This window comes from Uloborus diversus, chromosome 6 (assembly GCF_026930045.1).
Source record: "Uloborus diversus isolate 005 chromosome 6, Udiv.v.3.1, whole genome shotgun sequence".
NCBI classification, from domain to species: domain Eukaryota; kingdom Metazoa; phylum Arthropoda; class Arachnida; order Araneae; family Uloboridae; genus Uloborus; species Uloborus diversus.
In genome coordinates, this window is record NC_072736.1 from 123,196,147 (window position 1) to 123,219,956 (window position 23,810).

At 32.8% G+C, this 23,810-nt stretch overlaps 1 protein-coding gene and 1 non-coding gene across 2 annotated transcripts in view; both read right to left on the reverse strand.

Annotated features, from left to right (window-relative positions):
• LOC129224960 (adenylate cyclase type 2-like) overlaps window positions 1–23,810 on the reverse strand; it is a 103,149-nt gene that overhangs the window by 53,085 nt on the left and 26,254 nt on the right. Inside the window, exons 7-12 of the mRNA XM_054859506.1 lie at window positions 18,011–18,122; window positions 17,054–17,181; window positions 16,065–16,223; window positions 14,330–14,468; window positions 2,723–2,842; window positions 1,764–1,822 (exon numbers count right to left, since the gene is read on the reverse strand). Of these exons, the coding sequence (XP_054715481.1) occupies window positions 1,764–1,822; window positions 2,723–2,842; window positions 14,330–14,468; window positions 16,065–16,223; window positions 17,054–17,181; window positions 18,011–18,122 (717 nt within the window). The remainder of the gene's footprint in view (window positions 1–1,763; window positions 1,823–2,722; window positions 2,843–14,329; window positions 14,469–16,064; window positions 16,224–17,053; window positions 17,182–18,010; window positions 18,123–23,810) is intronic.
• LOC129225319 (5S ribosomal RNA) lies at window positions 4,564–4,682 on the reverse strand. Its single transcript, XR_008580732.1, has one exon. It is a non-coding gene; the product is annotated as a 5S ribosomal RNA (ribosomal RNA).

A 23,810-nucleotide genomic window follows, 5' to 3' on the forward strand; every position in this document is an offset into this window, starting at 1 on the left:
GCAAAAAAGATTTTTGGCGGCGGTTTTCGACCTAATTGATATGGTTTATTTAAGCTGGTATGGATATATTAATCAGTAATTAATTAAGCTGGTTTTGATACTGTACGTCTCAAATAATACTCGCAGATTTACACGATTATGCTCGAAAATTCTCAACCTAAGCTGGTTTAGACGCCTCAAATTATACTCACAAGCTTACACGACTATTCTCGAAAATTCTCATACTAAGCTGGTTTTGATACTAAACGTCTTAAATAATATTCGCAGACTTACACGATTATGCTCAAAAATTCTCGGACTAAACCGGTTTTAATACTAAACGCCTCAAATTATACTCGCAAGCCTACACGACTATGCTCGAAATTTCTCATATTAATCTGGTTTTGATACTAAACGTCTCAAATAATACTCGCAGACTTACACGATTATGCTCAAAAATTCTCGGACTAAACCGGTTTTGGTACTAAACGTCTCAAATTATACTCACAAACTTAAATGATTATGTTCGAAAGTTCTCGGACTGAGCGAGTTTTGATACAAAACGTCTAAAATTATATTTGCAGACCTACACGATTATGCTCGAAAATTCTCGGACTGAGCTGGTTTTAATACTAAACGCCTCAAATTATACTCGCAAGCCTACACGACTATGCTCGAAATTTCTCATATTAATCTGGTTTTGATACTAAACGTCTCAAATAATACTCGCAGACTTACACGATTATGATCGAAAATTCTCGGACTGAGCTGATTTTGATACTAAATACCTCAAATTATAATCGCAAACTTCCGTAACAGATTGTGATCGGGGTGATAATAATAATACCACGAGAAAAAATAAGCCAATAACATGCTTCACAATCTATCGAAAAATATGAAAAACAACCAAAAGAGATTACGAAAAATTAAATAATACTTCCTCGTATTTCTTAATTTTTATGTCTCTTAAATCCTGAAGAAAAAAATATCTAACATGACATAGAATTTGTTCGATTTGTCAAGAATGTATATAATTAGTAAAAATAATGGCTATAATTAGTTATAACCGTTAATAAACTTTTGCGTGACAAAGTTAAAACACATTCCTTTACCTTTAATTTTATAGATTGAATGAGGAATAATTTCAGCCTTATGTTTAATCTCACGCAAACGGTGATTAGTGCATGTTTTATGCACATCAGAAGACATTTTCTAAAATAAATCATTTGAATGCTATTAGCTTAAAAATGTCATTAGAACTTCTTTTCATTTCGGAGATTAATCGATAGTATGCAGTTTTAATCTTTGTCAATAACCGCCTGCATGTGATACAAAACCATCTAGAAGCTTATTCATATTTTATAAATTACGATGCTGCCGCTTCCTTCTGTTGATCAGTTACTCCACCAAACCTGATATTGATCCAATTGTTACACGATATGGATTATATAGTGAACGGACATGCAAACAAATATTATCTTTTATACTCATTTCGCCAAGTTTAGGAATTTTGCATTCTTGTTTTAGACGAAAATAACAAGTACTGTTTCGTGTATTTGCAAATTGCGCGGAAGTTTTATCCAAATTTATGACCCACGTTCTCTGTAATCGTAAAATGTTTGTCATATCAATATTAAGTTCAAGTTTCATGCAAACAAGAAACCATGATTGCTTAACTCACGATTTTCGCCAATTACCCGAATGTGTTTCCGTTTATTTGTTTGCATTATGACTTGCATTGTTCACTAATATAAGTAATGAAGAGTAAAAAAATTTCTGCTTACCTGTAGCCCAAAGCACCACGTCTCGACATTGGAGTGAAAGTATCATTACTTGATTGCCTCTATAATAATAATAATAATTACTATTACAATAATAATAATAATGATAATTACAATATTTGCGATAATTATAATAACAGTAAAAATAAAAATACAATAATAATAACAATAATAATATTGATAATAATAACAGTAACAATTATAATAATAATTGTGATGATGATGATTACAATAACAACAACAACAATAATAATGATAAATAATAATAATAGCAACAACAATGGCATCAATATCAACAATACACAACTATACAACAACAATAATAATAACGATAACAGAAATATCAGCAACACACAATAATAATAATAATAATAATGAGAGCGATAGCAGCAATATCAGTAATAAATAACAAAACAACAACAATAATAACAATAATGATATATATAACAGGAATAATAATTTTTATTATAACAATAACAACAACAATAATGATAATAGCAGCAATGACATCAATAGCAGCAGTATCAATAATACACAACAAGAACAATAATAATAATAATAACGATAACAACAATAAACAATAATGATGATGATGATAATAATAATAATAATAATAATAATAATAATAATAATAATAATAATAATAATAATAATAATAATAGCAACAATGACAGTGATAACAGTAATCAATAATACACAAAAAAAAACAACAACAATAATAATATTAATAATAACGACAACAGCAATGTCGACAATACGCAATAATAATAATAACAATGATAAGAGCCATACACACAATGATAATGACAATGACAGCAACATGAATATCAACAATAACAAAATAATGGCAATACGGTGACAATGACGACAATGAACGTGATAACAATGATAACAAGAACAACCTCAATAATAATAATTATAATGATATCTAGGGGGCTCGTCTTTTACTCCCCAATACATACATTAGACAACCTTGCGATGTTTGATCCTCTTGATGCAGAGACTTGTCTCTGGAACTGCGGCCTCTCAAGTCCTTTGATGATATCCGGAGAGTCCAATCTATTGTCGTGAGGATCCTGGCTCTAAACATGGATAAGAATTTTAAAAAAGAAAAAAAAGAAAATTTTTTCCAAAAAAATGAAAAGTTGTCGCAATTAAGGATTGCTGTTCCAAAACATTATTATTCATTTACTTTTTTTAAACATTTTTTTTTCGAAATCTTTTTTATAGAATTTCTATATGCTTACATATTGTTGGTCAGCTACTCCTTGCTCCAAAAGGTTATCGTTTTGTATATATTTCAGATTATCTTTTCAGATTTTTAATTCACATCAAATATCAAACTAGGAAAACACTTTTAAATCGTTATATGCATCAGAAGTTATATACATGAAGCATCATATACATATGCATCAGATATGCATCAGATATGCATCAGAAGTTATATACATTTATACATGAAGCAGTCATGGAAATAAAAACTATCGATGGAGTAAGAAATTGACGCAGCTGTCAAAATGAAAGTAAAACACGTACTCCAAATTAATTCTTTTATCTTTAGAATGTTTCATTTTTTTAAATGGATTTAATATCTTTGGTATTAATTGCTAAGTTAGGTATGATTTAAATTTAAGGAATAAATAATCATTCAAAACGGGTGTTTAACGTTAAATGATGCTCTAAAAATATGCGAAAATAATTAAAAGCAAAAAGAAGACCTAATCCGTAAAAAATTACCCCCCTCCCCCTCCAAAAAAAAAAGAAACTATTTTTAAATGCGGGGAAAAACAACCCATAGTATTATATAGTATAACCAAATCCACACAAACTGTTTTTTTTTTTTTTAAATCTTTTTCCAATAGCTTAGTTTTCGTGAATTTATTTTGTCACAACTAATAAAAATTATCTGGTTTTGACTTTTTACTCATGTCCACGCATTAAATACTTATTAAAACTGCAAATAAAATAATTAAACTAAGCCGTTTGTATATATTTCGGATTAAAATAAAACTGTTACAGCAATAACAGACTGATGTGTTCTATGCAGGGCTGTGGAGTCGGATTCGAGTTGATTTTGAGAATCTAACTTCGACTTTAGATTGGTTCTTAGTGACGATCCTTGAATTTTTTTTTTTTTTGGGGGGGGGATTATTAGATGGTTTGTTTACTTGAATAACTCCACTTACTTAATAGAGAAACTACCATTGGCAACCAACCAGTTTGATCGTTTATAAAATTTTCTGTAATCATAGCTACCTGCTCAGAATAGTTTGCCTATTTTTATAATTTCATTCAACTAAAAATGCACTTCAGCAAACAGTTTTCTCCGAATCGAAGAGAGTCGAGCATTTAAGTCCTGGAGAAATGGAGCCGCTAACAATTTGTCTTTTACAAAATCTCATAGGACAAAATCTCTCAAGAAGAAGCTAGATCTGAGAGTCTCGGCGGCCAACGCCGCAGTGGCCATAGGCGTATGCACGGGGTTCACCAGGGGTACCGTGGTACCCCCATTAGCATAGAAATGAAAGTTTATACGGAAGTGGCTAAAATTTTACATTTTTTGGTTCATTAATTTCTTACCTCATACGCTTTAAAAATCTTTTTTACTCACAATATTTGAAATTTTTTCTAAAGCGATCAAGTATGGGAGCCTTTCAAGCGTAATTTCAACCTCCTGGTACAGTGGTACCCCTATTTATGATGCTATGCGCACGCCTATGAATAAAATTAACTAAAACTGGACGGTAATTCAGTAATAATTTATTCAATTATAAAATATTTATCTTTTCTGCACAGAAAAAAATGCCAACAGCACGTGGTGTTCCCAGGTGGTCACCCTCCCAAGTACTGACCACGCTCAATGTTGCTTGATTTCGGTGATCAGACGAGAACCGGCACTTTCAACATGGTATGGCCGTTGTCGAGCAGTAGCGTGCTGTACACATTTATAACCGTCGTAGCTCAAATTTATAAATATTAATGTTTCGATACCTAAATAAAATCATAAGGTTTACGCACGGGGGTCACCAGGGGTACCGTGGTACAATAGCACATAGAAATGAAAGTTAATACGGAAGTGGCTAAAACTTTACATTTTTTGGTTCATTAATTTCTTACCTCATACGCTTTAAAAATGCTTTTTTCCTCACAATATTTAAAATTTTTCCTTAAGTGATCAACAGTGGCGGATTGGTTAAAGAAATCGGCCCGGGCATAAAGGGATATCGCGGCCCCATAGCTTCTATATATACTACTTTTTACAAAAATGATTGGGAAATGATATCACTTAAATATGAAGAAATTATTCAAAAAATTAAATACATTTTTTTAAACAAAATTTAACAGATGGGATTCTTTTCTGTGTTTTAATGGTGAACAATTGATGCAAAATAAGCTAAACCTTTGTTTGTAAAAAAAAAAAAAAGTTAATTATAATAATCTATTTAAGTATTTTTAAGTGCCTGGTGGTATACTGATTATTTCCGTAATGATGTCTTCTAACCTTACTTCAGTTAGAATAGGGAGGTTATTAGGGAGGCGAGGGGTGTGTGTGAACACTTAATTTTTTCAAACACATGTATCAATACAGAGAGAGACAGGGAGTAGATTGATTTTCTTGCATATGGGAGTTATTAAATAATAGCATTAGAAACCTAATTGTAAGTTTAAATTGAGTCAGAAATATGGGGTCCTGGGGTCTGTCCCCCAGAAAAATTTTCAAATTGTAGTCCTAAAAACGCAATTTTAGATGATCTCTGGTGATATTAGGGAGAGCGGAGGTTCGAGGGTCCTCTTCCGGCAATTTTTTGGAAGTGAAACTCTGAACTTGCATTTATATATTATCTTCAATTATGTTAGGAAGATGAGGTCCGGGAAAATTTCAAAATATTAGCCCTGAAAACGCAGTTTTAAAAGATTTTGGTTGATGCTAGTGAAAGGAGAGATTCGAGCAACATCCACCAAGAATTTTTTTGAAATAAAAAATCTTAAAAAGGCAATTGTAAGCTTTTTCTTTGATAAAAACTAGGACATCGACAGTTATTTAAAAGTTAAGTTCCAAAAAGGAAACTTTTACCGATCTTTGATGATTTTAGGAGTAGGAGTTATGGCGAGGCTCTACTTGGATTTTTTCGAAATTGAAGCATTAAAAGCGAGATTTCTGACGTGCTTTACTGATGATGACGAAGGGAAAGGGAGGGGGGGACTTTTTTTGAAATTTTTCGATGCTGTACATTCGAAAACGGAGTTATAAACGATCTTTTATAGTGTTACTAAGAAGAGACGATCGAGGGCTTTCACCCGGTAAACAATTGAAACTCCGGAAAGAGAAATTAGAGGGGTAATATTTAATACGGAAAGATGAGGTTAGTGGACAATGGAAGATATAAAGGTCTGGTGTACCTGTGAGTCCATGACACCATGACATGGACTTTTACATGATACAGAATCTGAAAGTGAGAAACGAAGTAGATCGATTGGGAAGACTATGGTCAGTTACAAAAATTGCTTGGTGTGTGGTGTTTAGATTTAAATTTGAGGTTTTAACTTAATTTTTGGGAATATGTCAGAAAATCTTCTGTCATAATGTTATGGAAAAAGTGGGAATTTGGGGGTTTTCCTCCTTTTTTTTTTTTTTTTTTTTGAGATTGAAGCTTAAAAAAGGTAATTTTTGACGATCTTCGATGATATTATTATGGAAAGGAGATGCTTAAGAAGCCTCCAAATTTTTTTTTTCAAAACTGATTCCTGACGCTCTTTAATGATGGGGTTGAGACGTTTCTAGGTCGGTTGTGGCGGAATACTCTCTTCGAAGTTTTTCGAAGCTGCAATCCCAAATACGCTGTTGTAGGCCATCTTTAATGACGTTAAACTAAGGAATGGGGATCGAAAGTTTTACCCAGGAATTCCTTAAAAAGCCAAGTTTTAAAAACGCACTTTAGGCAAGCTTTGGTAACTAAAAAGGAAGATATAAGCTCTTTTGGATCCCTCTCCCCCCCCCCCTTGGCTACGTCTAAATCTTCTTTTATTTATTTTATTGATAAAAAATGTGAAACACCCTTCAACTGTATTCTCCTTAAAAACCGTTTACATTTAGATTTTCCATAATAATAATTTACAGCCAGTATTTTTATTTGCTTGAAATGCAAGCCATCTGCAGCCCCAGGTAAAAAAAAAAAAAAAAAAAAACTCGAACTTATTTGGTGCTTTGGTGACTTTAAATAACCTTAATAATCTTTGGTCTTTTTTTTCACTCTATTTTATTTTAAATATCATTCATTCTTCACCTCTTGATAAAGTTTTGTTTCAATTTTCGATTCATAATATGATTTTTACACTCAAAAACTTAGAACTACTGGTATGACTATTAATTTCAATATTTTCAATCTCTCTCTCGCTATACTTTAATTTTTCTCCTAGTGAAACCACATTTCTGGGGCCTGTGTACTTTTCTATATACATAACTCTGATTTTCAGGATTATAGTTTTCATTTTAAAAAAATAGGAAAGGTAAATGGTAGAAAAGGTCGGTGTGTCGGCGTCCCCTCAGAATCATATTTTTTTATGTTACCATTTTTAAACTGAAGGGATTATCTGTGAACAAAATACACAAAACATATCATTCGTCTTTGCTCATTTTGGAAAGAGAACTATAGATTCTGATGGACAAGAACAACAATTCAGTAACAAAGTTGAGGATTACACACGAAGATCTGCTTCCATAATACGTATTTAATGACGTCCGTTACAGAAATACGAATATGTTCAAGGTACACACAGATCGTTAGAAATCAAGCACCGGATGTACAGACATTAATAAAAAAGGTTCAAACCGTTGGTTTGAACCCTTCGAGGGATATTGGGTGAGAGAAACTGAATATTTTATTTTTCGCAAAAAATGATAGAAACGCATATTTAGGAGGTCTTTACTTAAATAATCTTCATAATGCATAATTTTGGATGCTCCAAACTGTGTTTCAAAATTGCATTTTCTGTTAAAGCCCTATTGAAAAAATACTTTTTTCACTTTTATCGCAATTGTTATGAATTACAATTCATAACAATTGTGAATTGCCATTCATAAGTAAGACAAATGTGAATTGCAATTGATAGATGAAATTGAAAAATGGAGTTGTATTTTAACTTTTAAATACTGTCCTTTTTTTCTGTTTTTTATTGCATTACTAAAATGAAATTGGCGGCCCTATTTCTGAAAAACTGGGCTGGTGTAGCATCCCCACGGTCCCCTTAGCAACGGCCTTGCAACCTTCATCCGTGGGCCCATGCGTAAAGAGGGATTGAAGCTAGAGAATTTACGTAGCGGTATTTACATTTTACTATTTGTAGACCATGCAACTGATCGGCCCGAAACATGACCGGCCCACCGGGCAAATGCCCGGTTGCCCGCCGGGTGTATCCGCCACTGGTGATCAAGCATGGGAACCTTTCCTAGCATACTTTCAACCCCCTGGTACAGTGGTACCCAGGGCCTGATTAACGCACGGTCCGACGGGTCCGCGGACCTGGGCACCACAAATTTAGGGGCACCAAAATAGCCTATCCTAAATTCACTTATTTACTTACCTCCTTTTTTTTAAAGCTCTTTTTACTTTTTCTCAATTTTAAGGGAGAGGAGGCTCAAATTTTTTTAAAAATCAGCTCAAAACCTCATAAAGTTAAAAACATTTCACATAAAGAAGTCGTTGTCCCTTGGCTCTGGAATTTCAAAATAATTACTCGGATGACATAAATGAACATTTTCCAGAAGAATTAACACACTTTTAAGTTTTTGCAAAAGGTAACCCTTCTTCTGGAGAATGTTTTAAAAGGATAAGATCACTAAACATTAACACATACATTTCCGAATGTGGATTCACCCCTGCAGCTTCTTCTTACCTTGCCTATCAGCAGCTGTTCCAGTGAACGTTCCTTTTCATTTTTGAAAAGAATAAAAAATCATTTGAGAAGCTACGTTTCTCAGGATAATTTACAGGCGTTTTCCTTATTAACCATTGAAAATTCTGTGACATCAAACATAGATTTCAATTATTTGATCAACACATTTGCCTCTTTTAAAGCCAGAAAGAAGCTTTTTTAAAGCTTGATGTCAGAATTAGTAAGATTTTTTTTTTTTTTTGCAGTTTTAATTGTTTTTTAACTCTTTTTCGCCTTCAGAGGCAATTTTAACTGTGGTTAGTTTGGTGACTATCAAGTGTTTGGTATTCAAATCCCAGATTTCCTTCCAAATATAGTAATGTTCCTTTAAAACGTAGTTTCTAGTAATTAGATCTCTAGTATGAAACATTGACTTTAAAATTGCACGGATATTCTCATGTGGGGGGGGCATCAACATCTACTCAGGACCTGGGCACCAGTTTGGCTTGATCAGGCCCTGAGTGGTACCCCCATATAGTCCAGTGGCATGTTGCTTGACCCAGCGTGGTCCATTTAGCGACGGGATAGACTATGGCCTTGAAACTGATTTACCCACCATTCGATTCTGTGACTATGGAATTTGAACCGTTTCTTTCAGAAACCAGTGGAAAGCCTGTAAGGGGGTCCAGGACACATTTTGAAAAAAAAAAAAAATATTTAACAGTTTGTAGTTTTGAATTTTTTTTTTACTGATTCACCATATATTCAATAAACAAAATCATAACAGAAAAATTTTTTAAAAAATTTTAAATTTAAATTTAATTTTTTTAAAAATGGGATTGTTTTAAATCGCTAAAACTCAAAATAATCTTATTCAATTTTCAATTTTTTTTTCAAAAAAACTGCAAATATCCATTTTTTAATTTTTATTCGGCGATTAAAAAAATATTAGTTCAATAAAAATAGAAAATATTTGAAGAAAAATGTCAAAAAAATTCACACAAAAAAAAAAGATACTTTTAAAGAAATCCTACTTTTTGCAGTAAACTTTTTTTTTTTAATATTCAAATTTGTCGAATAAAAAATTAAAGTACACTGTTTGAAAAAGATATGCTCCAAATTTCATTACTTTATCTTTATCAGTTCTTGACTTTTAACAGTTTGATTTTTTTAAAAAAACGGGAAAAAATGCATCATGGAGAAAAACGCGTATAAAGCTTTAAAATTAAATATAATATTAGTTAAATGCATGCAACAAAAGTAATTATAATTTTCGTTTTAATTGAGAGTGAAATAAGATTCAAGCGTCCTTATAAGGAAAAAAACGGAGGAGCTTTTTAAATGATGAAAAAAAAATTGCAAAATTTGACTATTTTTGTGCCCCGGACCCCCGGACCCCTTCAAAAAAAAAGTTCAAAAAAAATTTTTTTTTTAACGATGATAAACGATGATTCAGCGTATTCCACAACACAATTCGCTTTTTCTCCTTTCCCCTACATGAATAGCAGTTTTAATTAAGAGTGTCCATGAAGATTTTTTTCCCCTGGGGATTTTCGCCGCTGTTGCTGTATGCTTGTAACTTCAGAATCAATTTGTTTTGGCTAAATATTTCAATTACAAAATATTTACTGCGCTATTATTTTTTAATTTTCAAAATGAAAGACAATGTATTTTGTATACGCAGTAACGAGTAAAAAAGAAGTAAAATTAAGTTGAATCATATAATTCTGAACTTTTGAGAAGTTTTCATTTCATGATTCACAAAAAAAAAAAAAAAAAAAAAAAAAAAAACACGTAGATGAAAATTCTCCTAAAAACTTTTAAAAAATAAAGGGAGGGGGGAGGAGGTGAAAATATTTACAGGTGACCACAAATTCGAGCAAATTATTGTTTGTTTCAGTTTAATATTTTATTTTCTCAAAACTTTGTGCCCCTCCGGAATTTTTTGCACCCCCCCTAGGGACTCACCCCTCCAGGTTGAGAACCCCTGCTGAGTGGTTCTTTTCTAACCACCGCTAATTTCATCCGAATATTGCAAGATCGAAAGAACAAAAGTCTAGAAAAAAAGTTTTCCATTGTGTATTCGTTGAACGAAGGTTATTTCAATGACGGAGTAAAAGACAATCGCCTTATTTTTAATCACTTGACCATTTATATGGCTGCAATTCATACTGTACAAATCTTATTTATTCTCTTACAAAACCTTTCGAATTCTTCACCATCTGGAATTAGGTCAATTTAGAAAGGAAAATCAGGCATTTTTTTTTTAACTCCGAATAATGGTGGAAAGGAAGTTTTTTTCTACAAAACAATGCTATTGTTCTTAATGACGCAGCACCTGCTTATGCATTGTTTAAATGTGGCGTGAAATACCGCAGCTCTTAGATGTTTTTAAATAAGAATTGTTGCAAAGGCGCGAGTTATGGTGACTGAGTTGTACTCAAATCCCTTCAGGAATTAAATCAAATTCCAAAGTTTTGTGTTTTTATCACTTATTAATTAAATACAGGAAGTAATTTCCCAGTTGAACAACTTTTCGAGCATGAAGACCAGAGTTTTCCAAGCATTTTATCCTGTGAACCACTTGCCCATATTTTCTGATTTTCGTGAACCCCTTCTAAAGTATGCTTCAAGAAGATGTCAGTGTAATTTAGGGGAATGAGGGGTAAAGTGAAATAGTTAAGATAACTTATCTTTTTTAAAATGAAAAAAAATGAAAATTTAAGCAGGAAAGTTACTGCTCTCAAGCCAGGACTAAGACAGGACTACATGCAATACACTGACAGTCAGGTTTCACCGGGTTGACGGTAAGTTACATGAAATTGGGAACCTGTTTTGAGAAAATAAGTACATAAAGGACAAACAATGTATTTTATAACAAAACCTACAGTGAAACATTATTTTTTATTTTTGGCAGTCAATTTGTTCATTTAAAAAAAGGTGCACATTTTTCACTTTCTTTTCTTGGGGCAAAGTGAAAAATAAAATATTTATCTAATTAAACATTTTTAAATGATTATGAAGAAATATTTTCGATCAAATAAGTAATTAAAAGAGTGTATGAATAAATGAATACATAATGAAACAATAACCAAATAAATTAATCTATATATATATACAGGAAGTCGTGTTAGTTACACTATTTACAACTCAAGGACGGTTGAACCGATTTGGCTGAACATTCGTGGGGAGGTAGCTTAGAACCAGGAGACGTACATAGGATACTTTTTATCCCGTTCGACCACGTTCCCGAAATATTTGTAATTGCAAATTAATTGTTTAATTAATTGTTTAGTTCTATGAATTCCTAACAGATGGCGGGGTAAGTTAACTGGAGCGGGCGCTGGCCGACAGTGTCGATAGCTACGCTACTGTTGGACTGTTGTGGTCAGCGAACTGATTTTTGAATGCGTTTTTCTCTCTCTCTCTCTCTCTCTTTTTTAAGATATTCAGGTACGTAATTTGATTTTGTTGGATTTTTCTATTGGGCTTTGTTTTTCTTATTTCTACAGCGTTTGTTTTTGTTCTTATAGTTGTAGATAGTTACTTATCTAAGTAAATAATATCATGTGTCGTATTATTCAATTGTGATTGTTCTTTATAATGTTTTTATAAAAGTATTGTTTATTTGGCGAAACTTTTTAAATTGCTGGAAAAAAAAACACTTCACTTGCTTCAAGGGCAGGGTTACGGTAACGTAGTTGCCTGGCGCGTTAAGCGATGAACTATACAGTTGAAGAACTATTTTGAGTTTTAAAGCTAGCGTTAATCTTTTTATGTGTCTTGGCGAATAGTTTTAAATTCCAAAGAGACTATAATAGGTTTTTAAAAATGTGTATGCATTTTAGTTGAAGAAAAATGATCATTTCACATCAGAAGGGATGCAAAGGATCGTAGAATTTCTTTATTCAATGGACTTTCTTTGAATTCTTAGCACGGGCATCGCCGTTCGGGTACTGCTAGTTAATTAATAAAAGAAAAATAATAATTTAATAAATAAAATAGTGAATAAATAAGAAAATAAGATAATTACTAAATAAATATGTGAATTATTAAATATAGAAATGTAAATATTCCTTATATATATATATATATATATATAGATAATAGTCAATTCACTGATCGAGTAACGCACCTGACGTCAATAAAATGAAACTCGCGCCATGGCATGATAATTTGATAAGAATTTTTAGTAATGTTTGACATGAAGGGAAATGCTTTATTGTGACAACGCTGAACTGGATCTGGTATCTTAACTGTTTTACTGGTAAGCTTGTGTCATTTCAGGGGAATGAAGAAACGAAAAAGTGGTCAACAATGAACGCCACCTACTGGAGTTTAGGGTTTCTCCACTGTTAAGGTTAAAGGAGTTAGGGTTAAAATTTCAACTATCAAAATATCATCAAACGGGCGACTGCTTCGTTCAAACTTAGGAGCAATTTTCATCCGTCATACCTTGACTGGCAATTTTCTAGTTAATATATAAATACGTATGAGATTTAATAAATGATTGAAAAAGTAAACGTAATGAACTATTTCAATATGCATGCACTAGACTATTTGTACAAAACATTTAAAATAAAATTAAAAAAAAAGTTAATATTAAATAAGTAAATACTGCACCGAATATAAGTACGCCTCAATTGATTTTTTAAATGTTAATAAATCGCTTCGCCCTTATGCTACAAACTAACTTTGTGACGAATTTCATGAAAATCGGCCGAACGGTCTAGGCGCTATGCGCGTCACAGAGATCTTGACAGACAGAGGGAGATCCGGACAGAGAGACTTTCAGCTTTATTATTAGTAAAGAGTAAAAATAAAGATTCCCAAGCAATAAAATGGAGAGTAAAGCTGTAATGTAACCCAAGCAGCTCTGAAACATTTAGTTGAAAGCAGAACGTTTTGAAATGCCACGTGACATCTGCGAAATATAATTTTAAGCATCTACTTTCTATAAAATCTTTTTGCTATCATTATAAATTTCCGGTAATTCTTCAACTCTCACTCACACTCGATTACTCTTCTATGCAATGATGTTCCCATCAATGTTTCTGAGAGTATACTCCCAGTAATCCATTACGCACAATATGTATGCGATCATATACATAATATGTCATAATACGAAAATTTTTGAAGCTTCAGGGTATACGCTATATGTTTAAAAATATTTGAGAGTATACGGCGTATATGGAGCATACCCTATGGCAACGGTCGGCAACCTAAACTGACTGGAGATGGACTTTCTTGGTTTGGTGAACACAAAGATCAACTGCTAGGTGAGGATGGGAGGTCACTGTGGATTTAAACGGCTGTGTTGCACGCATACGGTTTAGTTGAGACTGTGCTAACTACAAATTGTAGGTTAACGCTGATTAAAACGTACTATTGATATTTATTAAGAAGTTGTTTTAAATTACTAAAATAATGTTATGTTTTTGCAAACAATTATTATTGCTTGGTTTAAAATTGATGAAATGATGACAGTAAAAATTAAAGTAATTAAACTTAATTTTGATCAAGAAAATTATGTTTTTTATATTTCTCTTACTGGAAGAAAAATCCAAAATATTGCAGCGATCGACTGAAAACGGGCTCGAGATTGACCGGCCGATCGCGATCGACTGGTTGCCAACCGCTGCCTTATGGGAACACCACTGCTTCTATGCACCGTTAAGTTAATGAAAATGTGTTACCCTTCTTATGGAGCTTATCAAATATGTCTCTATTCCTTCGTTTTGCAGATAGGAATCTCGAAGATAACCATCGCCTGGTTGTATATCATACGCATCATCTTGTAAATGATCCTTTGTCGTTTTCGTGATGTGAACATGGCTGCCGAGAAAATTAAAAACAATACATCATGCATTGAAAAAAATAACAGTTTATGCACAATAGCACTCTAGCATTGCTTACTTTCACAGCAAAAGCACATGATACGTGTTTTAGATTAGTAAATATTTGTATTAGAGAAACTAATCCTCATATAAATAATAGCCGATGATCAAGTAACCCGCGTGCTTCAACAACGAAATTCGCGTCACGACATGATAATTTGACAATATGTTTTGATAATGTTTAACATGCAGGGAAAGGCTTTACAGGGGAATGAAGAAACGAAAAAAATGGTCAACTATGAACGCTAAATTCTGGAGCTTAGGGTTAATCCACAGGAGTTAGGGTTACACTTTCAACTATCAAAATGTCACCAAACAGGCAATAGCTTCGTTCAAATGTAGAAGCAATTTTCACCCGTCATACCTTGACGGGCGATGTTCTAGTTAAATATAGTCATGGTCCAAAATGCTGATTGAAAATGCTTGAAAAAGTGCATGAAAATGCATATTTTTTTTCTTTAAAAGGAACAGCATAAGTGCATCAGTGCTCAGCCTATCTTCAGAAATCCGCCACAATGCGTGAAACGTCTCATAAATAGCGTTATCTAATTTAAAATTTAATACGAGGCGATTACGTTTAACCAGTCATCAATCAATAGCAGTAAGTTGTGGTTATTTTTTTCTAGAATTAGTAATAAACCATTTTATGTTAAGCAGTGTTACTCGTCCTTCCAGTTTGCCACTCCGTTTATTTTTCAGTTAAAACTAAAAACCAGTTCCGTAAATGGTAACTGCTCGTTTGTTTTTCGTTCTATTGTGATTTTTTATGGTTTCAATTTTATAGGAGTCTGTAATCAAATGTGTCAATAAGAAAAAACAGAGTGTGTCGTAAAAACACGCGATAGAATTGAAACTTTTGTATTACAGGGAAACCTTTTAATCATTTATCAATATCAGTCATTTTCGAATAGCATAGATTATGTTCATCATTCATTTATTTACATAGAATTATTTATGCGTTACTGTGCATCATCTTCCTCGTTTTTAAGAAGATAAATGATCGTTTTCGTACACATATCAATATTGGTGCACTGCGTAATCTGAGAGACAACCACAGTGACTCAATCGACGGAGAGCTAAGCTTCGAACCCATCGGACCCCGGATCGAGTCTCGGCCATGACGTTTCAGGCATATTCACAACTAATTTGTTTATTTTAACTATGAAAATAGATTACAAGCAACGATAACACTAAACAGTACTCGAAATGCGTTGGTTATACACACGATGCTCTTTTGATATCCTAAAAATGCGGACAGGTCTTTAAAATCGGACGTACGGTAAACATACGTCGGATAAATGGAATATTAATTTATTTATTAAAAAAGGACGTCAATGAATCTTTAAGAAAATAAGAGAAAACCTTTAAAGTTTTTGACTTGTACTTAGTTTTTTGTGGTTTTCAATAAACAAAATTAAAATTGTAAACAAAAATCGAAACATAAATTTAAAATTTACTCTATCGAGCGAAAAAGCTAACTACACTTTTGAGGTGAAATTGATTTTGGTAGAAAATAGTCATATTTTCATCTCACCCTGGAATCCCTGCTTGTTCCATGTGGCTTGCGATAGTGACATCTTTTGACCAGACATCAAACTGCCATTTTCGTAAACCCAGGAGACCTCCTAAAACATTTCCAGTATGAATACCGATCCGCATGTCGACATTGATGGAACGCTTTTCACGAACACATCTGGAAAAAGAAATTAAAAGGAACACTCATTTATTTCAGTTTCACGCTGCCGAAGACAAATCATTTGAATCATTTTAAATTTCTGTTGAAGGAAATTCAAGCACTGCAAAACGTCTGTTTAAAAACCTAAGATAATAGTTGGACTCCATGGCTTACAATGATGAGCCGTGCTCTAATTTCTTGTTAAAAAATGCAATTAATTTATGTGAAATAGAACTTTTTTGTATCATTAATTGATAGATTAAAATTAAATCTATCAACTAATAATACAATTTTTTATTTGAATACTATTACTGCTTTGTGTTTCACTTTGACATTCAAAAATTAACCAAAATCGAACTTAATTATCCGTGTTGGGTACATAGAATTTATTGCGTCTGAGAAATAAGAACACATTTTTTCAAAAACAGAGCTTCAGAATACTGAGCTAGAACAAATTTGAGCAGAAAACTTTCTTACGATTTTCTCTTTATGTTCAAAGCACATGTTTTCATTGCTAAGCAAATAAAATTTGCCGCTTTTGAAATTCACTTTTGTTTCAAAACAAATTCCAATGGACGGTGTTCTTCCACCAAATGGCAAAAGATTTTAGGCAAAAAAAGAATGAATGAAACCATTTTAAATCACAGTAAAAAAATAAGAAAAATTGAGGTATAGCTACATCCTGAAATATACACAAATACAAACGTGCATATGCAATTGTATATTTTTGCTTCGTTTAAAATTAATGCATGTAGCAAAATTTCAAAGTACGCTTAGAAACGCATCAATATTTTTCAAAAATATTTAAATTGATTAAAATTCATATAATTAGCGGAAAATCAAATTACCTTATTATGTCAATCATTTTCAGTCCTGTCAACACACAATTGTCCGCATGTCTGTCATCTCTGTTCGTAATTCCACTGACGCAATAGTAGCAGTCCCCTAGTAATTTTATCCTCATACAATTGTTTTTCTAAATGTGATCATATGAACATTAGATAAACACAACTTACAATTGGAAGATAAGTTTATAATAGTTTGATTTTTGATTTGAAAAAAACTAAAATTAATGAATTTTGCTTGCCTCTTTGAGAACCATTGAAAATGTCATTAAAAAAAATTTAATCCGCCAAATCAGTAAACTAAGCCTTTGAACCGTTAACTAATCCACCAAATAAATAAAACAAGCCATTAAATATTATTAAAAGTTACATTAATAAAATAAAAGAATCCGACGAAAAATACATCAAATTAAAAAATATAAAAGTTTTATTTAAAATGAAAATGAAAGCATGAGAAGTAAGCACACTTAGCGACGAGATAAAAGATATTTTCTGTTTCTGGAAAGGTAGAAACTGAAAAGGCCGCGAGGCACCAATATGTACTATTATTCTATACTGCGTTCACGGGAAAATTAAACTAGATGTAAACAAAGAAAGGTCCCATTGGGCGGTCTAATAGCCACGTGTTTGTTTTGGACAAGAAACAATTTCGCCAAACATATGGCTAATATAAATACTACTGTTTTTTGTTTTTTTTTTTTTTTTAATTCCAGAAAATCGCCAAAAATAGCAGAGCGCCAAACCTTTGGGCAACCCGTTTGTTTACTTTCGGTCCATCTTTTCCATGAACGGAGTATAGCTAAGTAATGTCACGATCGGTTATAAAGAGGGCATGATTAGTTTGAATTCAATATTGCTTGTTTAGTGTTGAAGAAGGGAATGATTTTCTTTTATTGCATATTGATAAAATAAAAAACTTGAGTCTTTGCGAAAGAAAATGAATAGAAAAAAATCAACAACCTCTGCTGAGTGGTCGAACCTCCCAAAAAGGTCATTAAGAGTTTCCACCAGGTCAGATACGTTGAGACTTGCGGCCAGAAGCATGGAATTTACAATATCTGCGTACAGAATGCTGTAGATGGAAATCATTAAATTATGTAAAAACTCTATAATGGTGACAACAATTTAATAAAATCTTAAATTAATGACTTTTGTTCTTCATACATTGTTTGTTAATTTATCGTTTGGCTCAAATTTACTAAAAATAATTTTTCCCTCCACCTAAACCTCTTCATTTTCTTAGCAGCTAAGTAAATTCCCACAGAATTATTAAAAAATAGTATAGTTTTATTGCTCCAAACCAAACTCAGTGGCGCAGCAGCCGATGAGGACCAAAGCCTACTGTGTCCATTTGTTTTCTAGACAACTACACCAGTTTTCCTGACTGGTTTACTACACCGCGGAACAAAAATATTGCAAGTGTGAGAAGAGATTTTTTTTTCTTTCAAATATGAATTCTCTTTTCTCTACAAACCTCCCCCCCCCCCCCCATCCAATTCAACTGATACTTTTTTATGTCAAAATGATAAATTAATTTTAAGACAAAATATGATAGAGTTACTGAACACACGTAATTATTTAATTTCATAAAGAATATAGAAGGAAAAATATAAGGTGAACATAAATTGGAATCTATTTCGGCTCCGCTTAAACAAAATGAAATAAAGAATCAATTTCAATTCTGAGCAGAAAAAATAAGTGAGGGCAATTGCACCAAAAAACTTTTTTTTTACTTCTTTCGTTACTCCATGGCGCCTATCTTCACTTATCGTTTAATTTTCTAAAATTGCACATTAAAAAATCGGTTCAGTTTCAAAAACACTATTTTCGGTGACTTGTCTTGAAAAAATAGATTCCTCAAACTTGCAATATTATGGCCAGTACTGTATTTCTTTCCGACGCAATATACTTCTAGGAAACATTTTTAACTTTCCCCTTCTCTCAAGTCTCTGAAATCGATCGATTCATTTTGAATCTGTACTCCCAAAATATTCCAAGCTTGATCGATATGGAGCTGAACTCGCAACTGGAGGTTCGTGGGTTCGATGCAAGGCGGTCGAAGTGGAGCTCCTACTGAGGACAGGCTGACCTATATGACATTTTGGTTCCAAGAGAACGTTGCATTCAGCTTTGTAAATACGTTATTAATACGTACTTTGTAAATACGTTCAGTACATATAGAAAAAGAACAAAATCGAATTTTCGAAAAATCGCTTCGAGGTCCACACTTCTGTGCTACAAACTAATTTTGCGCCAAATTTCATGAAAATTGGCTGAACGTCGTAAACGCTATGTGTGTAAGAGACATCCAGACAGAGATCCCGACCGATATCTAGAGATCCAGACTTTCAGCTTTATTATTAGTTAAGATTTCATGAAAATCGACTGGCTCAACGGTCTAGGCCCTATGCGCGTAACAGTCATCCAGACAGAGATCCCGACATCCAGAATTTCTGCTTTATTATTAGTAAAGAAAATGATCAGACAACACATTTAAAGCTTATCTACCAGTTTTCTTCAAAGCGAATTTTGTGAACAGGTTTGTGGTTTGACGCTTTCTGCTTTGGGACCAAACTATCATCCTTCGATAGGGCCTCACGTAGAAGATTATCAATGTTTAATCAAGGTGTCTGATTCTTATAAAATCTGATGTGGTCAGACTGTCCTCCCTGTTTACGTAACAAATCAACGCCTCTAAGGGTACTGGAGCACAGTAGCGTAACTAGGGAATGGCAGGAGTGGCTCTCGCCAGGAGCGCAGTAGCCAGGGGGGCAGCATTTCAACTAATGAAAGAAAAAGAAAAAAAAAATAATTTGAATTTTGACATCTGAGTCATTCCATACGGAATGAGCGAAATTCACAAAAAAGTGGTGCCCGCATGGTAACAGATTGTTATGAAATTTGGTATACAGGTTCCTTTTATACCTATATAAAAATACCTAAAATATTTTTGCTTAAAATGTTTTATTTGAATAGTTACATGCGATTGAAAATTGGTCAAATTGATCAGCATTCTCAGAAACGCTAAATGTTGCACTTTTGAAGGCTTGTATCTTATTAATTATTTAATGAAAACATAAAAGTTATATGTTGTTGCAATCTATGGAGTAGGGTAATTAATCTGATATCAGTAAAATTTTCAAAAATATTATAGTTTACTTTTAACCGAGTTCCAAAAACTGAAAATATTTCAATTTTCTCATAATTAAGCATTTTATTTTTTAATCTCAATCTTTAAGGAATGCATTAGCTTTGATGAAATTAATACCCAATAGTGTGCTAAGTATCATAAAAGAAATACTTTACTTTTGAAGTTGTATTTTAACTCCTTTGTTTTCAAAATCAGTTTTAAACTTAGTGACATTTTGTAAAATGATGATTTTCCCCTTCACATACACACAAAAATTCAAATGAGGGAAAATTCAGACAACTTTAAAATTTTACAAAAATGTAGAGCTGTGTTTCTACTATTTGCTTGAAGAAACTCGAAATTGGTTTTTGATTTCCAAACGTAAAATAAAATTCAGAAAAATAGCATTTTCTTTGCGTTTTGTGGGTCAATCCATACCGGTTCGACGGATGGGTGCGCTCGACAATTTTTATTTATTTATTATTTTTTTGAAATTCATATTCCTAAAAGCTGCATATGAAAGATGTTTAAAACCACTTTTATTTTTTCTCTCAACTGGATCTTTGATTTTTTAGAGGTCATCAAAAGCTATTTTCGTAGTCAAAAATGGGACTTTTAGACCTTTGCATTTTGGCCGAAATCTATTCGAATTACATTTATGACAGTGAATTTAACGATTTGATGTTAAAGTGCATAAGTTAATAGTCTTACGTGCTGAGTTACGTAGCTGTAAGTTAATAATTAAAATAATAGCAACAGGTTAAATTTCAAGGCCAAATGTAAAAATTTTACTCATTTCAAAGGGGGATAACTCACGTAGGGGACGGAAACGCAAAATGAAATATGACAAAAACTAATCACTGGAACCATACTAAAAAGAATATGTAACTGTTACTGTGTGTTTGTGCACCCTTTATAGATTACAGCCCCTCAAAAATCGGAAAAATGACGAAAATAACATTTTTAGACATTCATGACACCCTATGAACCAAAAGGGGATGGAATTAAAAATAAAATTTCCTGGCCAATTGAATATTCCGTTCAAGTACTATACATGTAATATATATTGTGTTTTGTATTTGGTTTGTAAAAAAGATACAGGTTTTTGAAATTAAGCAATTTTGCTAGTCAATTCACACACTAAAACAGAAATAAAAAGTGTGAAATTGTCATGGCACCTTCTTAAATTACGTATATTGTGCCCTATATAATACATTATACAGAAAAAACTTATTGTAATTTTCAAAATAATTACTTAAACTTAATAACTTAAAAATATTTGAACATAAATGAGTAGTTTATAATGTATGGAACCTGTATGTATTGACCCTAATGTGAAATTTCGAGAATTCAAAGAATTAATTAAACGACTGAATGATGCAAAAGCAAGTAAAACTAACATTTATTTCATTAAAAAAATGTACATTTGAGACCGTACTTCATAAACATGCTTTTGAGAAAATGAAACACGAAAGAAATGGTTAGTTTTGCTAAACTTACAAAATAAAAAGAAGTAACTAATGAAATTTTACCTTACTTCAAGTTACTCTAGTAACAAGAATACGCTGATACCAATGATTAAAATTTATTAGCATCTAAAAGACACTTCAATATGTTACGTAAAAAAATTGAGTAAATTTAGAGCATTCCCTCATCTTCAAAAAAACATCTGAAACAGAGGAAAAAATGAAATTTTTGGAAATTTTCAATTTTTTAAAGTACAATTTCGTTATCAAGAAATTTATAAACAGTTACTAAATTAGAGCGGATAGTTACTTATAGATGGTTTTTCAATCTGAATCATTTTTACTGTTATGTTTTCATTAAAAGAGCTAGAAGAGTGATTTAAAATCTGAAGTAAATTGGCAAAATTTCAATCTTTGTTAATATCTCAGATTCAAAAAAAGATCCGAATAAATTTTACTTTGCTCTTTCTCAGTAGAGATTTGTTTAGAGAATGCGGAAATATTTATTTTTTAAGTGTACGTTTGTAACTTATGAAGTAATTGAGTCACAAACTGGCAGCAATGAACTCTGAAAATTTAGGCTTAGCGTAAGCATCAACTTCTAATTTCAATAACAAAGCAACAAACAGTTTTTTCACTTCCATACTTTGCATTCCCTCATAGATATGCATGGTTTACCTAAATAAAAATTTTCATTGAAATCTGTGACATGTCAGCCACAGCTGATTTGCTCATTTCGCATGGAATGACCCATCTGGAATTCAAATTATATTTTTCGCAATCACGAATGTGTGTGTGTATGTATGCGTGCGTGTGTGTTTGTGTCTGTGTACAGATATGAGTGTGTGGGTAGTTGTGTGTATGAGTGTTTGTGGTATAGGGGGGGGGAATGTGTATTGGGTGTAGGCACATGTGTTTGTGTCTGTGTGTAGGCATGAGTGTGCGGGTAGTTGTGTGTAGGTGTGTGTGTATGTGTAGGTGTCTGTTTGTATGCGTGTGTATGTGTGTAGGCATTAGTGTGTGTGTAGTTGTGTGTAGGTGTGTGTATGTGTAGGTGTCTGTATGTATGCGTATGTATGTGTTTGTGTATGTGTGTAGGTATATGTACGTGTGTGTATGTGTTTGTCTGTACGTGCGTGTATCTATGTGTGTGTGCGTAGGATATGGACGCAACATGGAGACGGCTTTCGCTATAGGAGCAGCATCGTGAGGAGCCAGTCGACGGTGATGGGTGCTGGCGGGAAAATAAAATGATAGCACATCAAAACAGTCAAATGATAGCAATAAGCAATCGTGATTGCTCAATAATTTTAAGAAGTTTTTTTTTATCATAGAATTTTAAAAATGCTTTAAAAAATGAAAAAGAAAAAGATTTATATATATATATATATATATATATATATATATATATATATATATATATATATATATATATATATATATATATATATATATACAGTGCTGTGCAAATTAATTGGGACAAGCAGGAAAATTTAAAAATTATTCATAAAGCTGTTTATTTATTTATTATCTATACATTAATAATTGATATGTCCACCTTTTGCTTTAATCACGGCTCTTACTCTCTTTGACATCGAACTGACTAGTCTTTCACACATTTCTTTTACTTCTGGATCGCGAAACCACACTTTAATCACACTCTCTATTAACTTCACTTTGGTTGTACAATCCATTCTCCTCATTCTTGCTTTGCATATCGCCCATAAGTTTTCTATTGGGTTCAGATCTGGTGAGTTGCCCGGCCACTCAAGCAATGACAACTTTTCTGAAGCGAAAAAGCTTTTGGTCAGCTTGGGATTGTGACAGGGTGCCAGGTCCTGCTGAAACACACAGTCGCCTTCCGGGAACCTCCTCCGCAGTGTTGGGATGAGTTTTTCTTGTAATACTTTGATGTATTTCTCACTATTCATCATCCCTTCGATGGGATGAAGGGTTTCTGGCCCTGAGGCAGTGAAACAACCCCAAAACATCACTTTTGGGGGGTGCTTGGGGGCTTGCTGGATGTGTCCTGGTCGAAGAGGCTCTCCAGTTGTGCGACGAACGACACTTGCTCTGTATCCATGCACTTCGAAGTGAGTCTCGTCAGAAAAAATAACTTTTTTCCACTGTTCCACAGTCCAATCTTTATGTTTTTGTGCCCACT